The 13487-nt window shown below is 37.0% G+C and overlaps 1 protein-coding gene across 1 annotated transcript; it reads right to left on the bottom strand.

Annotated features, from left to right (window-relative positions):
• Positions 1–8555: 8555 nt before the first annotated feature.
• LOC113261450 (olfactory receptor 2T11) lies at positions 8556–9509 on the bottom strand. The gene has a single exon (XM_026507574.1). It carries the CDS (start codon positions 9507–9509, stop codon positions 8556–8558), a length of 954 nt encoding a protein of 317 aa, XP_026363359.1.
• Between the last annotated feature and the right edge of the window lie 3978 nt (positions 9510–13487).

Below are 13487 nucleotides of genomic sequence, written 5' to 3'. Positions count from 1 at the left end.
AGTTAAAAATTGAGCTAACCTGTGATCCAGCAATTGCACCACTGGGTATTTACTCCAAAGATACAGATGTAGTGAAGAGAGGGGCCATATTCACCCCAATGTTCATAGCAGCATTGTCCATTATAGCTAAACTGTAGAAGGAGCCAAATGCCCTTCAACAGAGGAATGGATAAAGAAGATGCAATCCATATATACAATGAATATTACTAAGCCATCAGAAAGAATGATTATCCAAAATTTGCAGGAACATGGATGGGAATGGAGGAGATTATGCTAAGTGAAATAAGGCAAGCAGAGAAAGACAATTATCATCTGGTTTCAGTCATCTGTGGAAAATAAAAAATAGCAGGGAGATTGGTAGGAGAAGGAAAGGAATAATAAAGGAGGGGTAAACAGAAGGAGGAATGAACCACAAGAGACTATGGATGTTGGGAAAACAAATCAGTGCTTCAGAGGGGAGAAGGGTGGGGGAGATGGGCTACCCTGGTGATGGGTATTAAGGACAGCAAGTATTCCATGGACTACTGGGTGTTATCTACAAACAATGAATCATGGAACACTATATCAAAAAACTAATGATATACTGTATGGTGACTAACATATCATAATTTTTAAAAAAAGGAAACAAAAGAAAACCATATATTAGGTCAAATGGACCTAACAGATATTACAGAACATTCCATTGAAAAGAAACAGAATGCACATTCTTCACAAGTGTACACATAACGTTATTCAGGATAGAACACATGATCGTACAGAAAACAAGTCTTATTAAATTTAAGTAATCAGAAGGGGGAATGAAACATGAGAGACTAGGGACTATGAGAAACAAACTGAGGGCTACAGAGGGGAGGGGGGTGGGGGAATGGGATAGGCCGGTGATGGGTAGTAAGGAGAGCACATATTGCATGGTGCACTGGGTGTTATACACAACTAATGAATCATCGAGCCGTACATCGAAAACCGGGGATGTACTGTATGGTGACTAACATAATATAATAAAAAATCATTATAAAAAAAAAGAAAACTGATTATATATATATATTTCCTAACCACAATGGTAGGAAGCAAAAATTAAAAAAAAAAAAGCTGGAAAACCCACAAATATGTAAACATTAAACAAAACACTCCTGAACAAACAATGGGTTCAAGAAGAAATCAAATGCAAGAAAAAAAATCTCCTAGAACAGATGGACCTCATAGATATATAAAGAACACTACACCCCAGAACAACAGAATACTCGTTCTTTTTGAATGCACATGGAACTTCCTCCAGAATAGACCATATACTAGGTCACAAAACAGGTCTCAACCGAAATCAAAACACTGAGATTACTTCCTGCGTATTCTCAGGTCACAATGCTTTGAAACTGGAACTCAATCACAAGGAAAAATTTGGAAGAAACTCAAACACTTGGAAACTAAGAATCATCCTGCTCAAGAATGATTGGATAAACAGGGAAATTAAAAATCAGTTTAAACAATTTTTTGAGACCAATGAGAATGAAAACATATTGGTCCAAAACCCATGGGACACTGCAAAGGTGGTCCTAAGCGGAAAATACATAGCCATCCAAGCCTCACTCAAAAGAATAGAAAAATCTAAAATGCAGTTTTTATATTCTCACCTCAGGAAGCTGGAGCTGGAACAGAAGAACAGGCCTAACCCTCGCACGAGAAGGCAGGTGATCAAGATTAGAGCAGAGATCAATGAATTAGAAACCAGGAGTACAGTAGAGCAGATCAACAGAATTAGAAGCTGGTTCTTTGAAAGAATAAATAAGATCGATAAGCCACTAGCCAGAGTTACTCAAAAGAAGAGAGAAAGGACTCAGTTAATAAAATTATGGTTGAAAGCAGAGATATCACAACAAACACCGATGAAATAGGAAGGATCATTAGAAACTTTTATCAACAGCTTTCTGCCAATAAATTAAACAACATGGAAGAAATGGATGCCTTCCTGGAAACCTATAAACTACCAAGACTGAAACAGGAAGAAATGGATTTTTTAAACAGACCAATTAATTATGAAGAGATTGAAGCAGTGGTCAAAAACCTCCCTAAAAATAGGAGTCTAGGGCCTGACGGATTCCCCGGGCAATTCTACCAAACATTCAAAGAAGAAATAATACCTATTCTCCTAAAGCTGTTTCAAAAAATAGAAACAGGAGGACAACTACCAAACTCATTCTATGAGACCAGTATTACCTTGATCCCCAGACCAGACAAAGACCCCATCAAAAAGGAGAATTATAGACCGATATCCCTGATGAATATCGACGCCAAAATTCTCAACAAGATCCTAGCTAAGAGGATCGAACAGTACATTAAAAGGATTATCCATCATGACCAAGTGGGATTCATCCCTGGGATGCAAGGGTGATTCAACATTCACAAATCGATCAATGTGATAGATCATATCAACAAGAAAAGAGTCAAGAACCATATGATGCTCTCAATACATGCAGAAAAAGCATTTGAAAAAATAGAGCATCCTTTCCTGATTAAAGCACTTCAGAGTGTAGGGATAGAAGGTACATTCCTCAATTTCATCAAAACCATCTATGAAAAGCCTACAGCAAATATCATTCTCAATGGAGAAAAGCTAGAATCCTTTCCCTTAAGATCAGGAACACGACAAGGATGGCCACTCTTGCCATTAGTATTCAACAAAGTACTGGAAGTCCTTGCAAGAGCAATCAGACAACAAAAAGGTATAAAATGTATTCAAATAGGCAAAGAGGAAGTCAAACTCTTTCTCTTCACAGATGACATGATACTCTATATAGAAAACCCAAAAGACTCCACCCCCAACTACTAGAACTTATAGAGCAATTCAGTAATGTGGCGGGATACAAAATCAATCCTCAGAAATAAGTTGCATTTCTATACACTAAAAAGGAGGCTGAAGAAAGAGAAATTAGGGAATCCATTCCATTTCCAATAGCATCAAAAATCATACGTTATCTCCAAATTAACATAACCAGAGATGTAAAGTATCTATATCTAGAAACTACAAATGACTCTTGAAAGGCATTGAAGAAGACACAAAAAGATGGAAAAATATTCCATGCTCATGGATCGGAAGAATAAACATAGTTAAAATATCTCTGCAACCCAGAACAATCTACACTTTCAATGCCAACCCGAACAAAATACTGATGACATTTTTCAAAGAGCTGGAAGAAACAGCCTTAAATTTGGGTGGAACCAGAAAAGGGCCCGAATAGCCAAGTAATTGTTGAAAAGGAAAAACAAACCTGGGGGCATTACGTTTCCAGACTTCAAGCTGTACTACAAAGGTGTGATCACAAAGACAGCATGGTACTGGCACAGAAACAGACACATAGACAAATGGAACAGAATAGAGAACCCAGAAATGGACCCTCGGCTCTTTGGGCAACTAATCTTTGACAAAGCAGGAAAAAATATCCAGTGGAAAGAAGACAGTCTCTTCAATAAATGGTGCTGGGAAAATTGAACATCTACATGCAAAAGAATGAAACTTGACAACTCTCTCACACCACACACAAAGACAAACTCCAAATGGATGAAAGACCTCGACATGAGACAGGAATCCATCAAAATCCTACAGGAGAACATAGGCTGCAACCTCTTTGACATTGGCCACAGCAACTTTTTTCTTGACATTTTTCCAAAGGCAAGAGAAACCAAAGAAAAAAATGAACTTGTGGGACTTCATCAAGATAAAAAGCTTCTGCACAGGCAAGGAAACAGTCAAAAAAACTAACAGGCAGCCCACGGAATGGGAGAAGATATTTGCAAATGGCACTACAGATAAAAGACTGGTATCCAAGATCTACAAAGAACTTCTCAACTCAATACATGTAAAGAAATAATCAAATAAAAAAATGAGCAGAAGATATGAACAGACACTTTTCCGATGAAGACATACAAATGGCTAACAGACACATGAAAAAGTGTTCAAAATCATTAGCCATCAGGGAAATTGAAATCAAAACCACACTGAGATACCACCTTAAGCCAGTTAGAATGGCAAAAATTGACAAGGCAGGAAACAACAAATGTTGGAGAGGATGTGGAGAAAGGGGATCCCTCTTACATTGTTAGTAGGAATGCAAGTTGGTGCAGCCACTTTCGAAAACTGTGTGGAGGTCCTTTAAAAAGTTAAAAATTGAGCTACCCTATGATCCAGCAATTGCTCTACTGGGTATTTACCCCAAGGACATAGACGTAGTGAAGAGAAGGGCCATATGCACCCCTATGTTCATAGCAGCATTGTCCACAATAGCCAAATTGTGGAAGGAGCCGAGATGCCCTTCAACAGATGACTGGATTGAGAAGATGTGGTCCATAAATACAATGTAATATTATTCAGCCATCAAAAAGAATGCTTTCACAACATTTGCACCAACATGGACAGGGCTGGAGGAGATAGTGGTATGCGAAATAAGTCAAGCAGAGAAAGACAATTATCATATGGTTTCACTCATTTATGGAACATAAGAAGTAGGAAGCTTGGTAGGAGAAGGAAGGGAGGAAGGAAGGGTGGGGTAAAAGAAGGGGGAATTAACCATGAGAGACTATGGAGTCTGGGAACCAAACTGAGGCCTTTAGATGGGAGGGAGTGGAGGATTGGTATAGGCCAGTGATGGGTATTAAGGAGGGCATGTATTGCACGTTGCACTGGGTGTTATGTGCAAGCAATGAATTATGGAACTTTACATCAAAAACTTGGGATATACTGTATGGTGACTAACATAACATAATAAAAAAATTTATTAGAAAAAAAAAGAAAGTGATGTTTCTCACTGGAGCAGATTTCTAAGGGTTCCAAATACGGGCTCAGATGTCATATCTCTTTCAGATAGCCACCTATGGAGGCTCCCTCCCTGGTCTGTTTATCTTTTGATATCTCCGGACAGCTTCATGACTCCACACCTCCTACCTTGCAAAAAACATTTGTTACTCTGCTCATAGAGTTGCAGATACATTTTCCTACATCTCAGGCTGTTTCCATGAGTGTTCAGAATGGTTTGATAGATATTCAGCTAAATTCAAGGGACCAGATTCAACACAGTCCCTACTCTAATGCCATCTTGTCTATAGCTAGCTAATTGAGTTTAAATAAAAACTACCCTTAATATAAATTTTGATGTTCCTTTTTTATTTTTATTTTTTTTTGTTTTATTTCCCTAACCTCCATATTTTAAGTAGCACACCAACGAAATACATTGTAGTTTTAGAATAATGTTATGTGTAATTATCCACAAGGTGGCAGATGGATGATGCCAATTTGGTCCACTAGTAATACCTACTGGAGGGCTAGACAGATCTAAAAAAAAAAAATCCCCTGCGGATTTTATCAAATTTGTGGATTTCTTCTCCCTGTAAAGACATATCATCAAGCCAAGGGGTAAAAGGGAGAAGTATAAATATCCCAGATACAATTGCAACTGATTGTATTTGGTACTTATAGTTTAAGTTATTTAATGAATAAAGAGGGACTGCTGATAAGAACTGTGCCTGGGAACACACAGAAAAATGCTAAGTGAAAATATGATAAAAGCAGAACTGCCATTGTCTCAAGAAGCAACAGTCACAGACTCAGAAAGTCTCTGTTGCAAGAACCCTTTCCCCTTTCTTGATTTTTAATAGGAAATCCTTCCTTAAGAAAGGAAAATTTAGTACAGAGAGTTTAGGTACCATGTTCAAGTATACACAACACAGAAATTAAAAAGACAAGATTCAAACACCCTGTGATCTTAACATCACTCATTTGCACCTGAAACTGGCATATGGGTTGGAAGTTATTTAAAATATTTTAACTTGAATAGAAAAAAAGAAAAAAGAAAATCAGTTCAAAGCTGAGCAATCAGTTATTAGGCATATTGCAATGGTAGAAGTCTGAACATTTTAATAAAATATATTGGAACAGAAAAATTGTTCACTGAGGATATTAGATAATCCAACTTGTCACCAAAGAAGGCATCACAAAGACCAGTTTAAACACTAGACGTACTGGGGGGGGGGTGTCTTTAACTCATAAACCGAATAATTAGTATGTTGAGGAGACAGTATGTTACCTTATGATTCCAAATTGTATCATATTATATAATAAGCTCCACATGGGCAAGAATGTTGGTTCAAAACCTTTAATTCTACCATGAGATCAATCCATTGAAATTAAAAAAAACCCCTATAAACATATATGCTGCAAGTTCTAGGCTTTGGAAAAACAAATGTTTACAACATATTTTATTCATATAAGAATATATGCTGCAAGTTCTAGGCTTTGGAAAAACAAATGTTTACAACATATTTTATTCATATAAGAAATGCTAAGTTTGTAAAAGTAGTGATAAAAGTTGTTTTCTTCCTGTTATTCTTGTAATTGTTGCCATAATTAATTGTAGGTAATAGATTCTGTGTTTACTATTTGTTAGGCAGCACTTATTGGTCTACCTGACAAACATGCTTATGCTAAGTTCATAAATCAACCCCAAAACTACCCTGTAATCCTAATATCTCTAATTTATTCATTTACTCAACTGGTCTCCAAAATGTTTTTCTTCTCTTCTCAAATTTTTAGCAATCATTCCTCCCTTTCACAAGTAGAAGTTCTCCCTGATTCTAATTACACTGAGAACATAGAATAAATCAGAGGAGAACTTACTTGTATCACCTATGCTCAGCCTTTCTTACTGCTATAGTAAATGAATTGGCCATGCTAACTCAAAAAAAAAAAAATCAACCTCTTTACTTTTAAATTGGTTTCTATGCTCTCTGTCTCTCTCAAAGGTCATCTTCTGGAAGAACCTTCCTCCATTTTTTTTAATCCATTATCAATTTATGCTTTGGGTAAATTAATCCCTTTAACATATCTGCAATATTCTACAACAAGAAAAACACATTGATATCATATCCCTTTCTAGCTATTGCTCCATTTATCTGCTCTCATTAAAAAAAAAAATGTTCTTGTACTCTAGTCATCCTGTCCATTTTCTCCCCTTCTAATTTACTCTGAATCCTCTTGGAGCAAAATTTCATTGGAATTGCTTTTATTAAGGTAATAATTGATCTTTGTGTTGACAAATATAGTGGCCAACTCAAAGCTCACATTGTAATACAACAAGAAACAGCATCTAGTGCAGTTGATTACATTCCAGTTGTGAAGTTTCCTCACTTCTATCTGAGATATTACTTCTTTTTACTCCATCAATTGCTGTTTCTTGTCTCACTTTCTCTCCAGCTGAACAGTTGCCTTAGTGCTAAATCTTTACTGTTACCTAAGTTTCAGCTAACCCTATGCCTTTAAATATTCTTTCTATTCTGAAGACTACCAAATTTAGACCTTCAGGCCTTAACTACAATCTGAACCCCAATTGTTCTCTTATATCTAACAGACATTTCAGAAGTTTCTCAACAACTAAATTCTTGGCTGCTCCTACTTGATCCTGTCACTCTAAAAGTTTTCAAAATCTTAGTAAGTAGAAATCCTAGTTTCCTTTCCCTTGAGGTCAATTAACTTATCTTTCATTTTTCTTTCCTAACAGTCATCCTTTCCATGAGCTAAATCCTCTTGTGTAACTACCCAAATCAATCCTTCTTTTCTTTCATTTGAAGATTCCTAAATTGTCTTCTTGCATACAATCTAGTTCCCTGTTCTATATTCCACACTACAGACACAGTGTGGCAGTGTGCATAAAACAGTTCACATAAAAATGTACATCTTATCAAGTTATATTTATACAGAAAATTCTTCAAAAGTTTTCCATCTCACTCCAAACAAATCTGAATTGCATCCAAGTCCTGCTGATGAATCATACAAAATTGGGCAATGTAAATTTTCTTTCTATAGATGTTAAATTTCCTAGAATTCTGCTATTAAAATAATATGGGAAAAAAAAGCACAGTAATTCCCTTTGATGTTAAATATTAGAGTCTATCCCTTTTGAGTAGGTATGTAATGCTTAGACATTCAATATTCAGTTGGTTTAGCTCACTCACTATTTACCGTGGCCTAGTATTTGAAAGTCACTATTTTTTAACACAAGTGCTATGAAAATGATCATAGAGGTTAAAATCCCCTGAGGCTAAGCCAATAAATAAAGACCTGAATAAAATTGTGTGATTTCTATCCTTTGTAACTTGTGAATTGACATTGTCTTATTTTATTAATACAAAAACAATCACATAATTATTGGCAACAAAATTTGTTAGCTTTGAAAGGTGTTCCAGGGTTAAGTGTGAAAGGAACCTGCAAAGATTTGCTATGAACTCTAGGATACACTTTTTCCCCTTTATTTAGTCTGAGAGTCAAGAACCAGAATCAGGGGAATTCTTTAATCTATGTAATAATATCTTATTGTTGATAGGTAGCCAAAATGTATCTACATAACTAACAAAAAATCTTTGGTTCCCTCCCCTGGTAACAAGAAAGCAGCCATGATAAATCCTCTTAATTGCCAATTGTAAGTAATCTTTGACAGCTGACCAAATAGTCACCTTTGAAACAGGACGATAGAGAATGTTCTTAAGGGAAGCCCTATTGTCAGTTTATTGAATCCTTAAGCATCACTTGTGGATACTTTTTTAACAGATGAGTATTGTGAAAATATCTTTTTAAATGCCCCCATGACATCCTTGTTTCTGAGGCTGTAGATAAGAGGATTGAGCATGGGTGTGACAATGGTATAGAAGGCTGACACTACCTTGTCCTGCTCCGGAGTATGAAAAGACTGGGGCAGAACATAAGTGTAGAAGGCAGCACCATAGAAAATGCTGACTACAGTCAAGTGGGAAGAACAAGTAGTAAAGGCTTTCTTTCGGCCTTCAGAAGAGCGCATTTGGTGGACAGTTAACAAGATGAGAGAATAGGAGGTTGAGATGATAGAGATAGGGATGAGCAACATGAGTACACAGCAGATGTACATTAGGGTTTCATACAAGGATGTGTCAGCACAGGCTAGTTTGAGAACTGCAGGGATCTCACAGAAAAAATGGTTGATACTGCGGGAGCCACAGTAGGGGACATTCATGGTGATGGGGGTGAGAAGAAAGCCATCCAGAGACCCACCAAACCAGGCACCAGCAGCCAGAAGGAGACATACCCTGCGGTTCATCAAGACTGGATACCTAAGAGGGTTACAGACAGCCACATATCGGTCATAGGCCATGAGGCCCAAGAGAAAGAACTCTGAGCCAATCATGGTCAAGTAGAGGAAGATCTGGATGCCACAACCTACAAAGGAAATGGTCTTCTCTTTAGAAACCATGTCGACCAGAAGTTTTGGGACAGTGGTACAAATGAAAAGGGTGTCCATAATGGATAGCTGGCTGAGCAGGAAATACATAGGAGTATGGAGACGGGAGTCCACCTGAATCAAGAATATCATGACCAAATTTGCCGTTACAGCCACCACAAAGATAGCAAAAATAACAGCAAAGACAATTCCTGTAGCTTTATTGTTCACCAGAAGCCCCAGGAGGATAAAGTCAGAGGATAAAGTGATATTCTTCATTGACTTTGTTGATGACAGCTCCAGCAGAGCAGAAAGCCACAAAGACCAGGAAGGAAAAGGAGAGAAGACACTTTCAATATGGATGAAACTTAAAATGGAGATGACACCTCAGAGAGTACTGGCTGGGCTGAAATTTTCCAAGGCAAAATGCTAGAGAAAAAGGAACAGACCAAGAGGCACATCTTAAGTTAGAAACTATAGATCTATTCTCTTTGTTGGAGAGCAACACTTTTTATATTGTGTTTATGTTCATGCTGCAATACATAGATTACGCTAACTGCATAAAAAAGTTGGTATTTGCTATACCTGGATTATAGTTCAACATATCTCCTATTCACTCTCTGAATTTCTGGCATCCAGAATGTTGTCCAGTCTATAGTAGAGCTAAGTCAATACTGGTAGCAGTCTCATTGATTCACTGATTATTTGAATGGCCAAAGGTGAGAAAAAGGAATTATTTAGGAAGTGTTGAATGTAAAGGAAAAAACAAACACCCTGTATGTGTTTCCTCTGTTCTCATTATTTTACCTCTGACACTTTTGGTCACCAAATTTGTAAGGTTTTATTCCCCATAATAAACAATATCCAACTCTCCAGACAACCAGCTGGGTGTCCTACAATTTAATACAATACTCAAACTATCTACATGAAGATAGCTTAGTATCTCACTGTTTAAGGGCTTAGTCCCACAATACTGTTCCCCAAATCAAATAACAATGGCCAAATAGAGCTTATCACTTGAGCTTCAGAACCACTGGCTATAAATAGAAGGTTTTCATGACCTCATCCATGGGTTCAACTAATTTTTTGGATTGGAAAATATTTTAATTACTATATTGACTAGTATATAACTAAGGAACAATAAGGTAGAGGAGATACATAAGATGTGCAGGAAAAGACTGGGAGCTTCATTGCCCTCTCTAGATGTGCCATTCTCTTGGCAACTCCATATGTTCAGAAGCTCTCTGAATCCCCCATCCTTTTGGATTTTTATGGGTGCTTGATTATTTTGGCATGATTGATCAGATCACTGGCCATCAGTGATTAATGAAACTTCTAGATCCTTTCCTTGGATATATGAAAGGTGGAGGTTTAAAAACTGCAAACCTTTAATTTTGGTTAGTTTCCTGGAAACCAACCCTGATTCTTAGGAAATTTCAATAAGTCACCTCATTAGCATAAACTAAGGGGTGGTAGGAGGGTCTTTTATGAATAACAAAAGACATCTACATAGCTATTTCCATTTAGGAAATTCAGAGGGTTTTAGGAGCTTTATGCCAGGAAAACAAAACAACAACAACAACAACAAAACTAAATTAGTTATGCAACACAACATCACAAAGGGTTAGGACATTTGTTGCACTTCATAAAGGAAATGCTCCAGCCATATTTCATCTAGGTTATTCTGGTAGCTTTCCTGCTATCTCCCTGCTCTCTCTCTCTCTCTTGTCTAATTTTAGTCTAACCTCAGCAGAGCAAAGTGATCTTAAAAATCTACATCAGAGGGGCACCTGGGTGTCTCAGTTTTTTTAAACTTCTGCCTTTGGCTCGGGTCATGATCCCAGGGCCTTGGGATTGAGCTCCACATCACATTTGGCTCCCTGCTCAGCAGAGAACCTGCTTCTTCCTCTCCCTCTGTGACTTCCCTGGCTTGTGCTCTCTCTCCATCTGTCAAGTAAATAAATAAAATCTTTAAAAAAATCTACATCAGAGTAGGTCAAATCCTGCTCAAAGCTCTACTATGAAACTTCATATTTCACTTCAAGACACACCATATTGTAACACATTAATCCTTTCAAATCATTTTCTGCTTCCTTCAGTGCTGCAAATCCCATATGGACTCCCTGCCAATCCTTTGTCCCCACTCTGGGTGTGTCTCCAGTCCACAGCTTTTGTCTCTGCTGTGACCCAGGCCTGGTTCTCCTCCCCACATCTGTGACTGTCACCCTCATGTCATTCAAGACTTTGCTTCAAGCCCACCTTCTCAGAGGGGTCTATTCTTATAGTTCTTGATGACTATTGTTTTTATATTCTTTTCCACCACTTAACATATATATTCATTTCATTTTGTACTTGTCTCCTGTCACTGAAAGAGTCTCAATATGAATAAGGTAGTCTGCCTATTTTGTTTACTGTGTGCTTCCAGAATATAAAAGATGCCTGGAACATGGCAAATATTTGTTGATTATTTAAATAAATGATTGTTAAGCATATATAGTTTACTGAAATGCAAATTGCTTTGTTTTTTTTGCCCTTTAAGTGAACCATTTCTTGTAAAATTTCTTTAAAATCCACATGAATATGATCTATAAAATATGCTAAAGGAAAATTTAAAAAAATATATTAGCCCAGCGATGGGTATTACAGAGGGCACATGTTGTAATGAGCACTGGGTGTTATACACAAATAATGAATCATGGAACACCACATCAAAAACTGTATGGTGGCTAACATAATGATGTACTGTATGGTGGCTAACATAACATAAAAAATAAAAATTCAATGCCAGGCCCTTGTGTTTATCTTCAAACCAAAATAAAATTGCCATAAGATAGGATTTACCCACATTTTCTAATAGGAAAGTTATTTCTAGGAAACAAAAATATTTCACAAGTTTCTAGGATAAAACAGCAATACAAATTTTACATCTTAATCATTGAGGTTTCACATATACAAATTTGAGATAATCACTGTCAGTGACTTAAAATCAACATACTATTTTGGACACAGTCAGACATCAGAACAAATTTTCAGCACACAAGGGACTCACCTCTTTCTCTCCTTTCTGAATCTGCCCATGCTGTAATAGCAGTTCATTCATTGTGTCCCAATTATTGTGTACAAGATAACTGTATCTGCAGATGTTATTATCCCTCCAGATATTGTATTGTGGATGCTAATAACATAGTTTGAACTCACTCTAAATCATACAGGCAAAAGGACAGAAAATCATTGTGAATGTTTTTTCTTAGCCGTGGTTTATATCTGTCTCCTATTAGCAGAAAAAAAATGCATCTTAAAACATGTTTCTATAAATTTTGTATTTTATTAAACTTAACAAAGCTATAATATATTTAAATTAATGATAGATAAAACCAGTTGTACTAGGCAGAATAATGTCCATACCCCACTCAAAGATCCCTATGTCCTAATTCTAAGACTATGAATATGTTCCCTTATTTGGCAAAACAGATTTTGCAGACGTGATTAAAAGGAGATTGTTCTGGAAGTGCCTGGTTGGCTCAGTAGGTTAAACATCCAAGTCATGATATTGGCTCAGGTCTTGATCTCAGGGTGATGAATTCAAGCCCTGTGTTGGGCTCCACCCTGGACAAGGAGCCTACTTAAAAAGAGAGAGAAAGAGAGAGAGAGAGAGAGAGAGAGAGGGATTATTCTGGAATGTCCTATTGTGCTCAGTGTAAATACAATGTTCCTTATAAGTGGGAGATAGAAAAGAGGGAGGCAGAAACCAGAGGAGATGTGGTATTATGAACAGAGATCCAAATGATTCAAACACTGGCTTTGAAGATGAAGAGGACCATGATGCAAGGAATTGAGCGGTCTCTAGAATCTGAAAAATGCTTAAAAAAAAAAAAAAGGACTCTCCTCCAAGGCCTTCAGAAATGAGTACAGACCTCCTTGATTTTAGCCTATTATGTCCCTTTTTTGACTTGTGACCTCCAGAATTGAAAGAAAATGAATTTGTGTCATTTAAAGTTAGTGGTAATTTATTATGGCAGCCACACCAATAAATAATTTTATTAGCTTTTAAACATGTATAATTGAGGAATATTGCTAATAACAAATTAGCCAGGACCCATGCAATACTTACTCTATGCCAAGCATCTCTTCACATGCTCTAGTGTTTTGATGTAGTTACTTTACACAACACCTCTATGGGGTCAGTTAGTATAATTATCACTATTTTTCAGTTGGAGAAACTGAGGCACAGGAGGGCAAGTGGCAAATTTGGGCCTG

The sequence above is a fragment of the Ursus arctos genome, unplaced genomic scaffold, assembly GCF_023065955.2.
Source record: "Ursus arctos isolate Adak ecotype North America unplaced genomic scaffold, UrsArc2.0 scaffold_5, whole genome shotgun sequence".
Lineage (NCBI taxonomy): Eukaryota > Metazoa > Chordata > Mammalia > Carnivora > Ursidae > Ursus > Ursus arctos.
This window is presented reverse-complemented; position numbering and strand designations above follow the sequence as displayed.